Genomic DNA, 20,856 nt, shown 5'->3' on the forward strand with positions numbered 1-20,856 from the left:
CCTAACCAATGTGATTAGAAACGAAGATTATGGAGTGATAAATCAGTTAGAAACACTACAAGGAAAAATTTGATAAGTTTGCTAAACATGGAGGTACACAAAAAAGACTCATTTTTGTACTAAGAAAATCAAAATATTATTCATAACATCATCTCTATTCATTTTATCGTAGTTGCCACCTTAAGGGTATTTTTGTATGCTCCACACTCTAATTCTAGTATAGAAATATGTAATTATAATATAGGAAGGGTATCTAGTCAAATAGTCAAACCTAAATTACATTAAATATCTTTTTTTCTAAATTGTCTTGGAGAAATCTCATTTTTAAATGAGTTGCATGAATTTAGCTTCTAATATAGGCCAAATTAATTTAAAACAAATCCTACAAACTTCTAAAATACCAAAATTAGCCTAAGTGCAATTCGACTATACATGCATTACGCAATCTGAAATTGTATTGCACGTCCACATGTGTTGAAGAGTATGTTGCTTATTTCTTTATTTTCCCATGCTTCCCAAATATAGTTATCATCTCTTAAATTTTAAATAACTTGACTTGTTATGATTTGGAGTTTTTCATATTAAATATTTAAAGAGTGTGAATACTTCAATGCACAATTTATTGTTAAAGATTCGTGTCATTTCGTGCTCGTATCATTTAGTGCTTTCAACTCATCTACCATGGCATTGACCCAGTTACTGTTATACCGGTTCCTTTGAAATAGATACATTAGCTACATAATTAATGTATGTGTCATCATGTGTGGGTTTAGAAGAAATAGAAATAATAGGTGGTAACTAGTATTGTATTTTTTTATTCGACCTCAATTAGACTATTGGTGTGGATTATTGATGTAGTGAAATCTAAGAGCCATTTTGATTTGGGGGTAATCCTAGTGCTTTTCCTTTGCGGTAGTGACTCAGTAGGATAAAAAGAGACAGGTATAGGTAATGGTAGATGCGTGTCCTGTGGTATTGATTCTGTATACATTGGTGGTGTACTGAAATGTATATTTGTTGAATTTTCTAAGTTATATGGATATGGTGTATGCTCAATAGGATCTGGGTGATTCAAAGGTAAGGGAATAACAAAATTATTAAGTTTGTGACATTTAAATTTATGATATGAAAATATATTTTATGAAAAACCACATCCTTAGAGAATTTTTTTTTTCTTCAATATAAAACAACTTATAAGCCTTAGAACCAGAAACATAGCCAATAAAAACACATTTTAAGGCTCTAGGTGAAAATTTATCTTTATTTGGTTTAACATTTATTGTAAAATAAAGGCAATAAAAAACCTTTAATTGACTATAATCTGGAATTTTTCTAAACAAGACTTCATGTAGGATTTTAAAATTTAAAACAGTGCTTGGTGTTTTATTTATGAGGTGTGTAGCAGTGAGTATGACCTCTCTCCAAAAATTTTTGGGTAGTTGATATTGGAATATAAGTGCTCTTGCAACTTGCAATATGTGTTTGTATTTCCTTTCAACTACACTATTTTGTTGTGGTGTGTATAGACAACTCCTTTGGTGGATTACACTCTTTTTTTAAACAAAATTTGTGCAATATATGTTCACAAATTTACTACCATTGTCTGTTCTAATAACCTTTATTTGTTTTTGAAATTGATTCTGGACTAATGAAAAAAAAAATCATGCAATGTTTTGAAAACTTGAGTTTTATCATGTAATAAAAATATCCATGTAGCTTTTAAGTGATCATAAACTAAAGTTAGAACATATTTTGCACCAAATATGGACTGTGAGTGATAAGGACTCCAAAAATCAGCATGCAGAATTTCAAAAACACTGTTAGTAGTAATTTTATTTTTGTGAAATATTAATTTTTGTATTTTCTCTGATACCATGCACGAAACAGAAGGCAAAACAAATGAGAAAAGCTCTCGCTCAATTGAATTTTTATTGATTAGTATTGGTTGTATTTATATACACTTGCTAAACAATCCAGAATAATTAGAAGAACTATTCTAGAGAATTTTATAAACTGTTACAACAAAATTGTTATTCCACCTATCATTTTGTCCTTAATCAATTGACATGAGAGAATTATTGATTATTAATAAAACGTCCCATTTTATCTTTGTTGAGAAGTGCAACGTTTTGGGACAAGGTGCTCTATTTTATTAAAACTTTATTCTCTCTACCGTTTTTATTCTTTCTTCTATGCATCGTTTTGATTATGTTTCTTCAGGATTATGTCACGTCATAGCCTTCGTATGATGCTACAGCGAGTAATTACAAAATGTAAATAGTTATGTCTTTTGTCTTTTTTCTTTTAATAAAAGATATGGTATTCATTATTGAGAGAAAAATAGAGTTTGGCCAAAATATAGAAAAATAACATTTAAAATAAGTGCATGGTAAAAACTCAACAACTCAAAATAAGTAAACCCTAATACACATTGATGCAATCCAACCCAAATAATATAAATATCGGTCAGAGAAACACTACAATATAAAAACAATCTTTATGAGGGTGGAGAAGCATGAAAATAATCGAAAATAATATATCAAAGCACCAAACTGAATCTCTCGACAATTATCAAATTTCCATCACAAGACCTCTAAAGGCTTATATTTGTATTGCAATCTACAAGCAGACGACTTAATGCCTTGAAAACCAAGAGAACTAGTAATGAAAGGGCAATTGAGCATGACTGAAAGAGATTAAAATAATAAAACTGTGTCTCCAAATGAGCCAAACCCAAGAAAAGCAGTAGGTCACCAGACAAGAAGACCACACGAGAAGAGAATTGTGACTAGAGTTTTACAATCTCAAAAGCCTTAAGGGTCATTATAAATAGTATCCACACACGATATACGACCCTTAAAGGTGAACCACCCCGAAAATTAATATCTCCCTTCCATAGTTAATCTGAAAACTACTCAAACATCTCTCAAAACCAATATGGAGGAACTGATCCCTCTTTTTGAATCCCATCTGCATAAAACAATAACCACAACCAAAACAAAAATTATATATAACTCCACCTCGAAAGTGGAGAGGAGATCCATACTCCGAGATGGAGAAAAGGAAGCCTCCCCTACTCAAAAGGGTAGGAGAAGCTAACAAGTTCAACAGAAAAAAGAGGCCTAGCCTTAGAAGTAAGAACCAACAATAGAGCCTACACATCTAATGGTTAGTGAGGCAGATCATGTCTACTGGGTTATGGGAATTGTTATTATCTCTTTGCTTTGATCAAATACATGCTTTTTCACCTTCATTTTTTTGTCATTTTACTTTTTAAAGTATTAATCAATACTCCTTAAATGTGTAAAATGTGGATTAGATTAATCTCTTTCCAACTTTGAAATTATGGGATAACTTAATTCTTGTTTATCAAAAGGCATTATACATATACACTGTGGCAATCAATTTTCTAGCTGCTACTTACTGAGATTTAGAAGATGAGGGGAAACTGAGATAATCGAGTAAATTGCTATAGCAATTTTTTTTTCTAAGTCAGCATATTTAATAAATTTCACTCGCTTAGAATAGTGTTAACAGCAAGCAGAGCTTATTTGAAATGCTTAGAAGTTATTAAGCAGGGAGATAAATTGAATAACGGTAAAATTCAAATTATAAAATGTCATCTTTTAGATTTTTTTTTTTAAAAAATAGACAAAATATGCATTAAATATGAACATTCTTTTTTTTTTTTTTTTAACAAGAAACTATGCCTTGATGACTAGGATATACTCGTCTACATTGGACTTATTATTCTCGGATTTGTGATTTGGCTCATTCCTTGTTAGTGGTTAATGCATGTTAGGATCATGAAAGCAGGGATAGGAGCTTGAGCTTCTATGCACTTGTTTCTAGCCATGGGACATAAAATAATTGCAAAGTAACAGTTACAAAAGTGAGAAGGATGTTCGAGGTGTTTTTCGGAGATTCCACGCGAGTCTTCAGATCTAGGGCTTTTTGTCAATTTAGGAGCGGAAGAGTTTTTATTTGTACATTTAGGATTGGGATAGAAATATTTAGGGTTGGTGTCAAGTGGCAGTCGAAAAACTTGCTTGACGCTTGTTTGACAGGCGCCAGAGTTTGGCGCCAGGCCATTATTTAATTATTTTTTATTTTTTATTTATTTTTTAAAATGGTCTGGCGCCACTCACAATGATGCCATGCCATTATTTATTTTTTATTTATTTTTCGCCAGGCCTGGATTTTTTTTAAAATTTTTTTAATTATTAAAATATTATAATTATATTAATTAATTAATATATTATTTTTATATTATATTAATTTAATAATTATATTTATATTATATTTTTTTATTAAAATAAATTTTTTATAATATATTTTATTAATTTTAATATATTTTTATAATAATATTCTAATTAAATAATATTAATTATAAATTTATTTAACTATTATTAAATATATATACAAAAAAGACTGAATTAAATAATTAATAAAAAATAGATTAATTAATTAATTAATTAATATAAATATTTAAAATTATAAAAATTAAATTTATTTTTATTGGACTGTCACTCATATATAATCACCGAATAATATTAATGGTTCTAATATTTTAGAGAGTTATAAAATATAATATAAAAAATTTATTGTAATAAAAAATATAATATAAAAAATTTAATTATTATATAAAAAATATAATATAAATAAAATTATTAAATTAACATTATATAAAAATAATATATTAATTCATTAATATAATTATAATATTTTAATAATAAAAAATTAAATCATGGCCTGACCTTTTACAAATAAAATAAAAAAATAAATAATAGCAAAAATAAATAATAGTTTAGAGTGGCGCAATCTATTTATTTTTTTAATTATTAATATATTATAATAAAATATTTATATTATATTAATTTAATAATATTATTTATATTATATTTTTATAATAATAAATATTTTTTTATAATTTTAATATATTAATATTTAATAAATTATAAAATTAATATTATGTTGTGACTAGAGATATAAAAACAATTCGATTACGATTAGATATATAAAAATAATTTAATAATATTATATATATTTATTCAATATTTATTATTATTTTAATAAATTAATACCGTAATACTGTGATTAAATAGTATCAATAATTTTTATAATAATATTATTTTATAACTCTAAAAATTACTAAAATCAGTTATAAATAATTATTATATTTTATAAAAATATTTTTAATATATAAAAGTACTATAAAAATTAATAACAAACTATACATAAAAATATTTAAAATTATAATATTATTATTATATAAAAATACTAAATTATTTATAATTTATCAAAGAAAAATAAATAAATTAATTAATTTGATCGCATGATAAATTAATTAACAGTATAATTTTATTTTATCTAAATATTAATATATATTTCATATATTAATATTTAATATATTTTATTATTAATATTTAAACTAAAAATATTACTGACTCTATATAATTTCAGTGTTATAAAATTAATATATGTATTACTGTACAATAGCAGTCTAATAAAAATAAATTAAATTTTTATAATTTTAAATATTTATATTTATTTATTTATTTAATTTCTTATTAATTATTTAATTCAGTGTTTTTATATATATTTAATAAAATATTATTATAAAATATTATTATAATAAAAAATATAATATAAAAATAATATATTAATTAATTAATTTAATTATAATATTTTAATAATTAAAAAAACTTTAAAAATAAAAACATAAAAAAAATTAACAAATAATTAAATAATGACCTAGAGCGAAACTCTGACCAAACCCTAAATCCGTAAGTATTTTTATTCCAATCCTAAATACACAAATAAAAACCCCACTAAATTGGCAAAACGCCCTCAGATGTAATGGTTGCATTTCAAGATTTCAATAGCACGGACCCCTCGGACATGGGAATCCATTCCCCACCAAACACCATAGAATGGTTGAAGTTCTGCCAATCATTTCACCGCATTATGATGAAAAACCTCTGCTTCTTAGCTACTCTTCTTCCTTAACCAAATCAAAATGCGCTAAAACCATTCAAAACAAAGACTTAATGAAGAAATAGACTATAAATTCATTCTCCCACCATAAATCTTAAGAGAAATGTTCATATATCTTCCAACAATGCAAAATTAGTCCATGAAAACAAAGCCATAAAATCAAAATGAAAATCCAAAATTCATCATTACAAGTTCCTGATAACTCTCTCTCAACTACTACCTAGAAGCTTAAGACATCCTCTGTGCAGCCTCCTTTGCCAAGAGTTTCTCCTTAGCTTTTGTCTTTGCCTGAGATTTGGAGCCCATGATGCCACCACCCCACCTCTTGCGGTGCTCATCAAACTTGTCGTTGAAGTTAGCCTAAATTTAATTGAACAAAACCAGTTAGTTCTGAAAATAATAATAATAGAAAGGTAGAACATGTGAAGAAAAATAGTACATTGGCTTCAGAAAGGCACTATTGTTCAAGAAACATCTGCTTTAAAATCACAACTTGGTTTCTTCTAAGACGGAATTCGCAAAAAATGAATTCCTTAATTTTAGTGCAGAAATAATACATGACATGCAATTATAGTCAACAGTCCCCACAGACATGTACTATTATTACCTTAACTGCCTCCAAGATTTTGCTAAATTCCAATTTATCTTCATTCTTAACTGATGTAAGGCACAAAGCTGCTGCTGTTTTCTTGTGAACAATCTGTTTATCACAAAAATTTAAGAACACCACCAACTGTCAATGATAAAAACAAAAACAACTTGAAAATATTATTTAATGGATGGAATTTAGTGCAAAATGCTTACAGCTCCAAGGCGTGACTTGCCCTTCACAATTGCATAAGGGACCTCCATTTTCCGGCACAAGGCAGGCAACCAAACAACAAGCTCAATGGGATCAACATCATGTGCAATAACCACTAATTGGGCCTTGTTCTACACAGGTAATATAGAGGTTGTTCAGAAGAAATAATTATAACATATACTTAATGGATCAACACTAACATGAACATGCAATTGTCAGTCATTCAAGCATGGCAATGTGATTGAGTGCATGGAAATATAACGATAAAACACATGGAGATACAAAGCACAAAGGTTTAAATCAAAGAGCATAACCAAACAAACATGTAGATATAGAATATGGGAGAATATGAGCGAAGGGCAAAAAATGATAAAGGCTTAAAGAAACAAAAGAGATCCCCAGCTAAACTAAAAAACTTGTCATGGTATGCATTTAACTTACTTGCCTAATGGGCAAGGAGCAAGGTCATAATAGCAGTCAAAAACATATACCTGCTCAATGAGGTATGTAACATGGTTAAGCCCGTATTTGACAACAATGGGCTTCTTTGATTCAACAGTTTTCCCCTCTGCTTCAGCTTGTGCTCTTTTAAGAAGCCTCTCCTTCTTAGCTGCCTTGTCCTCGGGCCTATATTTGAGCAATAACTTGAAGAGTTGTGTGGCTGTAACATAAAACAATAACAGACAATTTGGGTTTCAGAAAAAGCCAACAATATTGACAATGTTTACACACATTGCTCATGCACCTCAACACAAATATTGGCCCTGACATAAATCAAAAGTTCATTAATTTCTAGAACAGTAATAGAAATCTTACCAAGGTTCTTGTCAAGTGTTTTTGTGAACTGGTTAACAGCAGGAGGAACCTTCAGACGTTGCTTCAGAATCCTCCTTTGCCTCTGAATACGAACAACATGAGGCCACTTGACAAACCTAGTCAAGTCCTTCTTTGGTGGCAATGCACCACCAATTCCAAACTGTTTTGGTCGCTTCTCAAACAAAGGGTTGACAACCTTTTCCTGCAATAATCAAGTGAATACCAATCATATTATATTTACCTACAAAAAACTTAAGTTACATTGCTGGATATAGAGATGTTACTGTGAGCAAAGCTTCTGCTTATTTTTTTCATTTTGTTTTATTCTTTTTGTCATACCTCCAAAAAAAAAAGGCTAGTGCTAAAGATAAAAGGGAAATCAAAGCAAATATTTATCAGCTCTGTAGAAATCAAAATGGGATATATATGCCAAAACAAGGTTAAAGGAGAATCAAAACCAAAAAAGAACACACTATCTAAATGAAACCAATTCAAAGATGATAAGTTAAAATTTTGCAACATTTACATATATTTTGATGACTACTGTGGTATATGTGCGTTTGAGAGAGAGAGAGAGATAGAGATTACTTACAGGTTTCTTCTTTGAAAGTACTGGGGCCTTAACACCTCTTTTGGGAGCCTGTAAAAAATATTTTACATGGAGATGAAACAAAATAGAAGGAAAAAAAGAGGGATAACAACTACATATGACTGCTAAAGAGCCATACAACTCAAAAAAGCAATTACATGATGAAAAATTTCAGTATAACTGTTACTGTTTAGTCAAAGATCAATAACAAAAATCTTGCATCCAGATTTACAGTGTTAATACGTCCAATCAAAAAGTTCTAGCATTATAATCACTTTCCAACTTTTCATAATGCACAGTAAAAACTGAGAGGTCCAAGAAGAAAATAAAGATCTAATTTAATTCCTAGAAAACATACTCCCATTACATTCCCTAAACTTGTAAGATAGCAACACAATTTCAGCTCCAATAGCAATTTTCAAACTAATAATTTATAAGATAGCAATGGAACTCCATATGGCACAATGAGCATTTCACTACCTCAAACCCTTGATTTTTCAAAAATCGCTGCCCACAAATATTATTTACTTGATGGAGCAAAACAACCGTGATGAGTAAAATGATGAGGTTCCGAATATTATAACCATTCAAATATTTTCATCATCACAAGCATCAAAAATTCAAAAAAAGCTACCAGATGGGAAGCAAAGATGGATCACTTCATACCGCAATGTCAAATAACATCAATGCATACACAAAGAAAGATAAATATGGAAAGGAAAGCAAAATGAATAAGGTACCATGGGAGTGTGGAGATGTGCAGATGGAAACCCTAGCTGCAGTTCGAGGAAAGGCGGGTGATAGAAGAGAAGAAAAGAGAAGCGGCTGTTAACAAGGGTTTTATTTCTTCGTGAAAGCACAAACCCTAAGTTTATTTTGCAACTCTAGTCCCTCTTCTTTTACTTATTTCTCTTTTACACTTTTTTGAAAGTAAGGAAGGAAAAAATAGAATAAAAATAAAAGGAAAATTTTATGATAATATAAAATAATTTTTATTTATAGATATAAAAATGCAAAAAGGGAATTATTTTATGAATATTAAAATCATATTTTAAATATTTAAATATTAACTTCGTTTGAATTTCTTCTCAATTTAAATAAAAATAATCTCAAAATTTATTTTCCATCTAATTTTTTTATTTTCTCTTATATCTTATTTTTATTCATCCAAACACAACATTAACTTTTTTTTTATTATCTTCACTAATTTAGGCTTACATAAAAATAATTTCAAATTAAAATTCTAAATCAAAATCAATTTTTTAGCAAAGAAAAATTAATATATAATCAACTAAAAAAAATTAGATAAATGGCTCTTTAGTATCATACGCAAGGTCGATGAAGCGAAGGGCTATTCTTAATAAGATGCGGTGGATTAGTATAATGAAATTTTAGTACTCAAGTGAAGACGTCCACTGTGCACTTGCAGCTATTTATCAGAAAATCTGTATTTTCAAATATCATTTTTAAAAATTTCAAAATTTTATCACCATAATTGCTCTTTTTATATAGATAATCTCACTAACAACTTCATTTTCATATTACTAAAGAGACAGTAAAAGATAAAAAGTGTAAGATTCATTCCGATTGGTCCTATTGCACAGAATGGCACCAGAGACAACGATAAAATGGAACAAAATATCAAAGCCATTAGAATCACTTTCTTCGGCCTTCTATAAAATTCTACAGACTGACTTTCTTTATGATATGGTGCTACATTCAAGGATTTATAAACTGTGAACTGAGCGCATTGGTTATTTACATTCATATATACAATTCTATGAAATGTAAGGGACTTCTGGATTTGGGACAGAAGAATCCATGGCGGAGACAGAAGGCTCATTGGCACCCAGACGGACATCTCCTCGGCAGAGTGGACATACCCTGTAAAGGATTCAACAGAGAGAGAAAGGAAACGGAATAAAAGAAAAAGGGCAAGGAAAATCCAACCAAAAGATAGAGAGGAAGAAGGAGAACATAAAATTATGTTATGATCATGAAAATGGAGAAGGAAAACGAGGAAAGAAATGCAAAGAATGTCAATGAAGTTACCCATGTATCTCTTTAAGCCATTTGTCGACGCAGGACATGTGATACTCATGGTGACAAGGAAGAACTCTTATCTTATCGCCTTCCTCGTACTCGGCTAGACATATATAACACCTGCCCATCAGATTTTTATTATGAAATGAATTTGAGAAAACTGCTGATCGAATGGTTACCTAATGCTAGAGAGAGAAAAAAAAAAAAGCTCAGCAAAATGAGCAAATATACACACATAAAGGTATCAAATCTGGTTCACTATGCTATGTATATGCTGCTTCACCTAAAAAGTTTATATTGAGAGGAACTTACTGTTCAACATCATCACTGCCCTCAACTCTCTTCTCCTTTTTGTGATTCTTAAGAGGGAAAGAGTCAACAACTGATTCTGGAGCTGGTAGGGATACCATTGATAGGGAAAGTGACACAGGCTGGCGATGAATTTCATCCAAAACCTGCAGATTAAGCATAACAATCATGCTTATTAAATGATAAAGGCCAATTAGTACTTCAATCCTAGTAAACAAGCATTGAACAAATTTCATGGAAAAGCAAGCTTCCTTATTACATGATGGTCATTGCGACACCTCTGCAAGAACAAGAGTAGGAAAAAGCGATTTACAACTCATAACAGCAGTGTTATTGATTTGCAAAATCATGAACCACTCAGTTCTCGATGAATATCACTGAATGAGCAAAAGTACCTTCTACACGGATCTGGACATGTAAACAGCATGAAGCCATATAATTTACATACACACAACTTTTGCTAAGCAGCATGTAACTTGATTGTTTTAATATGAAAGAGTTAAATGTGGTAGAATTTGATTTCAACGTTCTTTTTAATATTCATTTGTATGCTCGTACGTAAATATATTTGCTATTGACAATGTGTCTCCACTATCATAAAACAAAATTTACTAATTTCTGTATAACAACCAAGCAGTACCGAAGTTAAGAAATAACAGACAAGGTAAGAGATGGTATTATGGGACTTGAAAATGCATTAACATAAGTCCCATGTGAGTAGGGTTTATCAGAAGGATCCACTCCTGAGCAAAGGGTATCAAGCAAAAAATGTTTTATGTATGACTTGGGCTGTTGGGCAATCCTCTCTCCAGTGGGGTCCAGGTCTATTTTATCAACAACATCAACTAACTAATCAGCTAAGAAAAAGGCTGTCCACCATGACAATGCTTAATGTGCAAAATATAAAATGTGCTGTACACTGTGATACTGAGAACAAAAGGATATTCAACGTTTGGCAACAACTATTCTTCCATGATAATTTAACATTTGAATCTTTAAATGCTAATTATTCGATTCCAACAGGTGCATTCCACTTGCCAAAAAACATTCACCTGGCCCATTACCACCGATCAAGTTCATAAAGAAAAATGAGCTGCAAGTCAATTGGTATTTGGTAGGAAAACTACCTCAAAAAGAGCTTCAGCGAGCATGACTATCCGTGATATACTTGCACGACTGCTAGGCTCCTCAGTTGTGGGCAATGATTCACATAAGCATGTGCCATCAGGATGGAGTCCAGATGGACAGAAAGTCCTCCGACTGTGCTCATCAAGGCCACCACGAAGCCTTTCCCAGATCTACAAGGAGTAATGACAGCTCATACAAATTAAAAAAGGACAAAGGGAAAGTAACACCTGACATGGGGAACATAATAAATTGAGCCTTGCTACTGAAGGAAAGCTAGACGACATGATTTATGTGATAAATATAAATTCTAAATTTACAATTAAACATTGCTAAAGGCCCAACAGCTAGTGCAATGATAAAATTTGAGGATTGCAAGCTGAGAACAATGACTTCAATTTTCAACCAGAAAAGCAGAAGGATAGATGTCTCCAAAATTCCATATCAATAACCAACTCCAGTGGAACATTAAAGACTATTCCAACTAAAGAAACACAATCAAATTGATAACATAAAAATCCTATAGCACGAAATTGCATCAAGGAAGTTTAAGTACTAATGATCACCTCAGATCTCGAGGGTCTCCTTTGTCCATTCATGCTGTGAATTCTACTGCCTAAGTATCCAGAATCACTGCCCATCCCATTATCAAAAAAATCACCACTGAAATCAAGGAGCCATCTATCATGAGATAGGGGATCATCACTATTATCTGTTGAGAAGACAATGGTTGGAGAATCAAGATGCCTTCTGGAACTACGTCTTGAAAATGCATCCCAAAATAGTCTTCTACTGTTTCTTCTGGCCTCATGACTGCTTGTGTCAGCAGTGCTGCTAGACAAAATGCTCGAAGAGATGCTTACCACATCTACATGTAGCACATTTCCATCTATCTGGTCCTGTTCCCTATTAGCCACAAGAAATCCTAAACCCGAAGGTATTGCTTCTTGTATAGATTCATCGCCTAGAGAGTGAAAAGTTGCTGGACCCTCAGACCTATGAGGAGTAGGATCAGAATCAGAAGTAAACATGCCTGTTACTTGATTCATATGATTCTCAACAGAAACCCCATCACCATGTGAACCTCCAGGTCCTTGAGAATATGAAATGCTGGGATGTGTGATCTCAGGACAGATACGGGAACCATCCTTGTCCTCTGAATTGTCAATGCCATTGACTGCATCCTTGTTAGAAGAAACATTTACAGAGACAGGATCTGAAGACTCTTGTTCTTTAAAGGAAGTACTAGCTTCAGTACTACTTATACACCTATAAGATTCATCACGACTACAATTGTCACTTACCTTATAGGGAGTAACTAACTCCTTACTTTCAGACATCCCTTGATTACTGCTTCCATTACTTCTCAGACCATCTTGAGCAAAAGTTCCCTCACCAACTGTGATACTGCTTTCAGATGACGCTCCAATTACAGCAAGCGAGCTAGTAGGCCTTGCTCCGACACCAGAACAGAAAGAAGACTCCTCTGCAAGATTCCAGATTTCATTGGTGATCAGATCACTATGTTTGGCAGAATTTATGAGAATTTCATCTGGATGACTTTCCATCTGTAGGAAAAAAGAAATGGATGTATATTACTCTCTTTTATAAACTGCAGCAACAAAAATTTGAATTATAGCATCCTGAAAATACTTATCCAAACATTTATGTACATTGATCAAGACATGCAAACAACAGCCAATAAGTGCTGCTACCTCACTCATCTTATGCCTGATGGATACGAAAGGTGTCTACTTACACTGCGGCACTGCCTACCATCACAGTTCAGTCCCTCCATATGGCAAGGACCTTCTGGCTCTTCTAATAGCATTAGGTTGGTGGTAAAAGATGCAAAAAAAGCAGATGACATATAGAGAAATAAATATAGAGATAAAAAATTTTCAATTTCTTTCAATTTTACAATATTCAATTTCTAAATTCCCCCTAAACAATAAAATATGTTGTCATGGGAGGAAAATATTTACTAGTTATATCATCTGCAATTGCCTGACTCTCGAGGTGTTACTAAAACTTTCATGTCATAATTAAGAATAAAGACATGATTTCATCAATCAAGAAACAACCTGGACCATGCATTCATAAATATATCACAGGACATCTATAAAAAGATTCAACAAGAATTTCACCAATTAATCAAGAGCAAAGACTCAGAGGGCTAATTGATCTCTGGTCTAGATTTGCATGCATGCTTTTGTTATTGGTAAAAAATGCATTGTTGATAGAAAAAAAATAAGCAACAGCAGCAACTAAATTGTAGCAAGAAATAAGAAAAAAGAGCAGTGCAGTGAAGCTCTCCAATGAAAATGAAATATGTTACTAAAGTCATCACAACCAGTAAATATAAAGGCAGTTTCAAGGAGTTATTACTAATGTAATGTAGCATCAGCTAGTATTACTGCTCAATTAAATGAAACCATCATTGCCGCTATTTGATTTATGACCACTTTTCATCCTTCGAGCAATGAAATTTTGAGTTCTGAATGAGGTGCCAAGTTATTAGCACAGCTAAAAACTACTCCCTAACATTACACCAGAAAAGTGATTTAAGATTGGAACAAAATAGAATTAAATCATGAGGGACACTGTTATTTAATTCTCTTTATCCAAACTTTCTAATTGAATAACGCATTAAATATTTGACAATGTAAACATGGCTACTACTATTGAAACACACAGCATCCCCATTTCAATTCTTTCACTTGGAATTAATTTAAAAGCAGAGGGCAAAAACACCGGAGAAAATATCAATATCATTAGCAATTCAATTTGCAAAATAGTTAATATCCAGAAAAGGACATTTAGAAATACCATTTAGGCATTTACTTAAGCTAAAATAAACAGTGACGAAATCAAATTGAATTGACAATATAAAATGCTAAATATTAGGACAAACAATCAATAGTGGATGGGTTCCCAAGTACAATGTGAGTCAAAGGCCTAGCATAAAATCCATTATCCAAGCCAAGGAATTGTAAAATCAAAACTGCTAAAAAGTTGAATTGTGAATCAAAAGTCCAAAGTAACCACATAGTCCGATGATTCGGCCACTTGTCATCATTTCTTGATTGATAAATTAATCCACCCATAAAATTAGATAAGAAAAACACATTGGTATTCATCAGTTTTGCTTGATTACAAGATCAAGAAAGAAAAGGAAAACAAAATAATAAATTTGAGCTAAACAAACTAGAATTACCCGAAAAGGACCAATTTTCACATCAGATTATCAAGCCCAGATCACAGTAAAGTGAAAATTTTTCTCAATAAATCTTCAAATTTTGATCAAAACAAGAAAAAAACGCAAAAGGGGTCATCATAATCAGCATCATGTTCTTCTTTTGTTCCCTTTTCTCTTTGTCAACGTAACTTCTAAATGGGATCGATCATTGAAATCAAACGACCAATCCCAAGTCATCAAGGAGTATCAAAGAAATCAAAAAGGAAGAGAAAAAAAAAAGAAACAGAGAAATAAAAAAAAAAAAACAATTGTGTTGTTTTCTTTTTCTGTGTTGGTCTACCTCGAGAGTAGCGCGAGAAGAGGAGCCACCGCAGATGAGAGAAGAGAAGAAGCTGGAGCGGTGACTGCGATTCACTAGGGTCCGTGATGGGCGCCTCCCCAGTCGACTAGTGCCGGAACCCATTTTTAGAAAGAGAGAAAGTGTGTGTGTAGTTGAATTCAGAGGAGAGGCTGAGAAATGAGGGAGATAAAGAAGAAATGGAATTATTTGGGGGGCAGAGAGAAGAGAAGAGAGGCGAGGAGAGAAGTATCGTGCGATTTGGGTTAAAGAGTTGAAAGAGAGAGTCTGCCTTCTTCGTATTTGCTGAAATGAATTAAAGAAAAGGCCCTCTTGCCCTTTTCGGTGGCCACATGCCTCCATCTCTTACATCACATCTCACCTTTTGTTTTTGTTTTTTTATTTATTCACCTCTCCCATAAAAATAGGTCTTCTTTTATTAAATTAACATTGAAAAATAAATTAATTAAATATTCATTAATTTAGTCCTATAATAAATATATCTGAATAATTAAGCTGATATGAGAAAACTCAATAAACTCTGTTGTTTAATTATTTTCAAAATAGTCTATAGTGTAAGAATAATTAATTCATGGAGTGATTACAGTATTATAGAGAAACTATAATAAATTCAGGTATTTAAAATTATGAAGACGTGATTGGGAGGCATATTGTATTTTTTGGTATGTACTTCGATGGGCATCTGCTTCTAGGTGAGCGGTATTCGATTCAAATTGAAAAAATTAATCGAATCGAATCGATTTGAAAATTTGATTCGATTTTTTATACATTTCGGTTTGATTCGGTTTTTAATTTCAGAAATTTCGGTTATTTCAGTTCGATTCGGTTTTAATAAAAAAAATGAAAAAATCGAACCGAACCGATTAGTGATAATAATATATTTTTTCAATAATATAGAGAAATTAAAACATATTAAGATTAAAATATTTTAATTAAATTTTAAAATATTAAAAAAATATAAAAAATTAAAAAATTTTTAAAAATTAAAACCGATCAAACCGAACCGAATCGAACCGAATCAGACCGGTTCTGCTCGATTCAGTTTTTGATCAAAATCGGTTCGATTTTCATAAATACTAAAATTTCAGTTTTCGATTTATTCAATTCGGTTTAATTTTAAATCGAACCGACCGAATGGTCACCCCTATTTGTTTCTCTCCATGAAAGCTTAAAAGTCAAATACATGCTCAGAATCTTGGATTAATTAAAATTAATCCATTAAATATTTAAGTTAAAATTATAGCTCATGTAATAATTAAATTTATAAAAATTATAATTATTAAATATAAAGTAATTATATTATTAATAATTTAATTATGAAAAATTAAAAATTAATTATATATATTATTAACTGCATTCTAAATTTTATTAATTATATATTTTTAATTTATTAAAATTTATAATATTATCAATAAAATTTATAGTATAATTAATAATATATGTGATTAAATTTTATTTTTTAATAAATTATTAATAATATAATTAATATATTTAATTATTATAATTTTTATAAGTTTAAATGTCGAATAGGTTATGATTTTAGTTTAGCTATTGATTGGATTAATTTTGACTAGTATAAGGATATAGGCTGAATACACACATATACCCTATATAAATTAATATAGAATTAACCTATTGAACAATTAAATTAAAATTTTAATTTATTAAATACTTAAATTTATAAAAAACATAATAATTATACACAAATTAGACATATTATCAAAAAAAATTATCATAGACTGTACTCTAAATTTTACTATTGTAGCTTGAATTTTTATAAATTGACAAAATTAAATGAGTATAGTTCTATAATTTTACAATTTATATAAATCATCAATGGTATGATAAATTTGTGTGTAATTATTATAATTTTTTTTTTGAATCAAAATTATTATAATTTTTTAAATTTAGATATTTAATAGATTATAATTTTAGTTTAGTATTTAATGGGCTAATATAAAATAGCATGGGATATAAGTATATATTTGGATTGGACTCTTCTGGGTCTCGCCACTGATTGTACCTTTCGGGAGCATTCTTGCTCCTCCGAGTAAAAAAACCTTTCCCAACTGGAGGTGAGTTTGCACTTCCCATAGTTGGGTGAGATGTAAATATCCCTTATTTTGTTTATTTTTTACAGTAATGCTTATGGTGGAGAGTTTTTTATTAGGCTGCTTGTGTTTCTTTCTTTGTGCTGTTTGTTTTTTTTTTCTTCTTTTCAGGTTTGTCAGGTCTCAATCTTTGGCGCTCCAATGGTATTCTTCCAGCGAGTTGAGGCAGTGGCTCAGCTTTTCTGTTGGGTTGCATGTTGCTTCCGTTTTCTCCTAATTTGGATGATGGTCTCCTCATTTCTTTTCATCGGTTCCTTTCTAGTTTTTGTATAAATCGGTTTGTAAAGTGCTTTCGATTGTTTGCCTCTTCTCCTACCTTTTGATGAGTTGCATCTTATCTCTCTTGACCATAAGTACAATGATTGTCTCAATTGGGAGATTGAATCATCATTTCTCTGCAATGGCTCCTCTCTATTGTTGTTAGATATGGTTTCTAATGTTTAGTTATTCTATTCTTAGATCAACCTATTGTTGGAGTATTCCATTGATAATCTCCAACTATACTTTATTATGTGTTTAATGCATTTTCTTCTTAGATGTGTTTCCTAAGTGTTCATCTACTTCAAGTGGTTCATTCCTTAATTGGTCGACGTATCTAAATTAAAAGCAGCGATGAAAAAGTTTTTATTAAATAGGAATCAGATCTTTAACTGAGTGAAGTTTTTTAGTTTCGGATTCTAGGGTTTCAGAGTAGGCTTTTTTTTTTTTTTTCCTTATATCTAGAAGTGAGCATTCGGTCGGTTCGGTTCAAAATCGAACCGAAACAAAATAACCGAAAACCGAATTGAATAACTTTATAAAAATCGAACCGAACCAAACAAGAGGGATAATCGAATCGAATCGAACCAATCTGATTCGGTTCAATTCGATCGGTTCAATCGGTTAAACCGATTTTTAACCTTTTCTCTTTTTTTGTGAAATGGGATTTTTAAATTCAGTTATCTCGATTTCGAACCGATCTGATTCGATTCGATCGGTTCAAGTCACACAACAGCACACGACAGGCGACGGCCGACGATTGCGCGAAGAGAGAGACTAGAGAGCGACGGAGGAATGAGTCAAGGAGCAGAAGAGAGGATTACCGTACATACAAGAGTCTTCCAGTTCTTACGTAAGCTTTTTCTTACCAGTCAAGTAGTACAACAGCTGTATCTTATCTTATAGCCCGGCGTGGCGGGTCGCCTTTTGAATTCCGTAGATAGAAGAAATAGAAGGAGTAGGTGAGTGAGGGAGTCCTCACTGACCTGAGCGATTTCGATCGGGAAGAGAGTGGAGGTTGGACGGTGAAAGTGCCGCTGGAAGTTGTGGATGGATGGAGGCACAGGCGGTATGGAATCTGGAAAAGAGGGACAGCTCGGCGCGGCGGGTCGCCTTTTGAATTCCATAGATAGAAGAAATAGAAGGAGTAGATGAGTGAGTGAGTCCTCACTGACCTGAGCGATTTCGATCGGGAAGAGAGTGGAGGTTGGATGGTGAAAGCGCCGCTGGAAGTGGTGGATGGATGGAGGCACAGGCGGCGTGGAATCTGGAGAAGGGGGACAGCGTGACTTTGTGTGGGATGTGGCAGACGAGAACGAGAGGAGATGAATTTTAGATCTAGGGCAAATAAAGGAACTATTGAAAACGACGTAGTATTGCTGATTTCGGTTCGGTTCGGTTTAATCGAAATTTTTGAATTCAAAATCGAAATTTTTGAATTCAAAATCGAATCGAACCGAAATCACCGATTTTTTAAAAAATTAAACCCGAACCGAACCGAATAAAAAATTAAAACCAAACTGAATTTTCAAAATTAATCGGGTCGGTCGATTATTTCGGTTTAAACCGAATACTGCTCACCCCTACTTATATCCTCATACTTTGTTTAGTTGTGATTTATTTTGGGCTTATAATCTTTTTCCATAACCATCAGCCCACATGTCCGTGTATTAATCCCATTCTACGAATTTCTCAAAGTTATTTTATGGCCATTAGTTAGGCTAAGGACCGAGTGATAAGTCCGGTTAGCAAGTCTGTTTTAGTCACTTTCTAACAAAAGCAATGATTACCAACAAGTTTTTTTTTTGCTGGGTGTTAACCCAATTTTTTATTATTTGGTTATAGTCAGACGAGGGTTATGGTTGATACTGAGAATATAAGCACTTAACGAATATAATGACAGAAAGTATAAAAAGAAAGATTCCTCATTAAAAATAGGATAATCGTCATCTATGGGAAGGAGAAAATAAAATGACGCGAGCGTGGAAGGCCAATCTAAATAGGCCACATACTCCAAATCGTAAAGACAATTGTCACATTTAAATCTGAAGAATCGAAAACTAGCGGGGGACCTCTGATGTTATACAACAATCACCCAAATTAAGTTATGAGCTGTCACTATAAGACAAGACTACGTGGCAAGGGTCTGATGAGTTAACACTATCAATCCCACCAATAAAAAAGAAGATCTGGACACCGTAGTACCCAATTTTTTTATAAAGACTCGCACTCTCCTAAACAAGTTGAGACTTCACATAAAGTTGTCGTTACTAGAAAGCAATCTAGCAAATACCCATTAATCATGGGATCTCCAATCAATTAGTTGGTGGGATTTCATGTCAATTAGCCGGTCATCCTATTGAATTTTCTGGAAATGTTATAATTAACTTCATTTTCTTACCGTATAAAAGCTAAAGACCACAGAGATAAGGTATGCAATTCTTATACAACTACTCTTGAATTTTAAGCAATTCTTTATACTCGTCCCATTCTTCAATTTACAACACAGGTTTATTTCGACCACATCAATTAGTCTTTTGATTTTGAAAAATATATTAAAACATCTCTAAGGTTTTAAAATATCTACTAATTAGTCTATTCATTATTTTTAACCATTAAATAATGAAAAAAATTTAAAATGTTCTCAATACGGAGAAACTAATTAATAATTATTTTTACAAAAATTAAAAGATCAATTAATGAATTTTTTATACTATTAAACTAATAGTAAAATATTTAACTGTTAGAACTAATAAAAAGACTACTTAATAAATTTTTTAAAACTTCAAAAATATTTTAATGTGTATTGCAAAACTGAAAAATCAATGAGTTTTTTTTTTATAATATAAAAATTAAATAATAAATTTTCATAAACATAAACAAAGGAAAGGGAATTGGATAAATGATACATACATATCATTGGAATATAAATTAAAGAAAAAAATTACTATTTAATTCTTATATTATAGAAAAACTCATTAATTAATATCTTAATTGTGAAAAATATATTAAAATATTTCTTAAATTTAAAAAAATTTACTAATTAGTTATTTATTAATTTTAGTTATTAAACATTATAAAAAATTTAAAATATCATAAAAAAACAAAATAATTAATAGACTTTTTATAAAATTGATTTATCAATTAATAAATTTTTTTAAAGTACATGAAATAATAGACCACTAATCGCTTAAAATTAATTAATAAATTATTTAAATATTCAGAAACGTTTTAATATAATTTTTAAAA

General features: G+C 31.0%; 2 protein-coding genes across 2 annotated transcripts; both read right to left on the minus strand.

Moving 5' to 3' along the window:
- Positions 1-6,047: 6,047 nt before the first annotated feature.
- Positions 6,048-9,087, minus strand: LOC110616541 (60S ribosomal protein L7a-2). The gene is made up of 7 exons (XM_021758934.2): positions 8,945-9,087; positions 8,208-8,255; positions 7,616-7,817; positions 7,291-7,460; positions 6,802-6,930; positions 6,605-6,697; positions 6,048-6,357 (listed from the first exon to the last, which is right to left on the minus strand). The coding sequence occupies exons 1-7, from the start codon at positions 8,945-8,947 to the stop codon at positions 6,226-6,228; spliced, it is 777 nt and encodes a 258-aa protein (XP_021614626.1). The 5' UTR covers positions 8,948-9,087; the 3' UTR covers positions 6,048-6,225.
- A 746-nt stretch (positions 9,088-9,833) lies between these two features.
- Positions 9,834-15,526, minus strand: LOC110617530. Its single transcript, XM_021760381.2, has 6 exons — positions 15,221-15,526; positions 12,248-13,249; positions 11,684-11,854; positions 10,560-10,702; positions 10,257-10,367; positions 9,834-10,088 (listed from the first exon to the last, which is right to left on the minus strand). The coding sequence occupies exons 1-6, from the start codon at positions 15,341-15,343 to the stop codon at positions 9,983-9,985; spliced, it is 1,656 nt and encodes a 551-aa protein (XP_021616073.1). The 5' UTR covers positions 15,344-15,526; the 3' UTR covers positions 9,834-9,982.
- Positions 15,527-20,856: the final 5,330 nt, after the last annotated feature.

Source organism: Manihot esculenta, chromosome 6, assembly GCF_001659605.2.
Source record: "Manihot esculenta cultivar AM560-2 chromosome 6, M.esculenta_v8, whole genome shotgun sequence".
Lineage (NCBI taxonomy): Eukaryota > Viridiplantae > Streptophyta > Magnoliopsida > Malpighiales > Euphorbiaceae > Manihot > Manihot esculenta.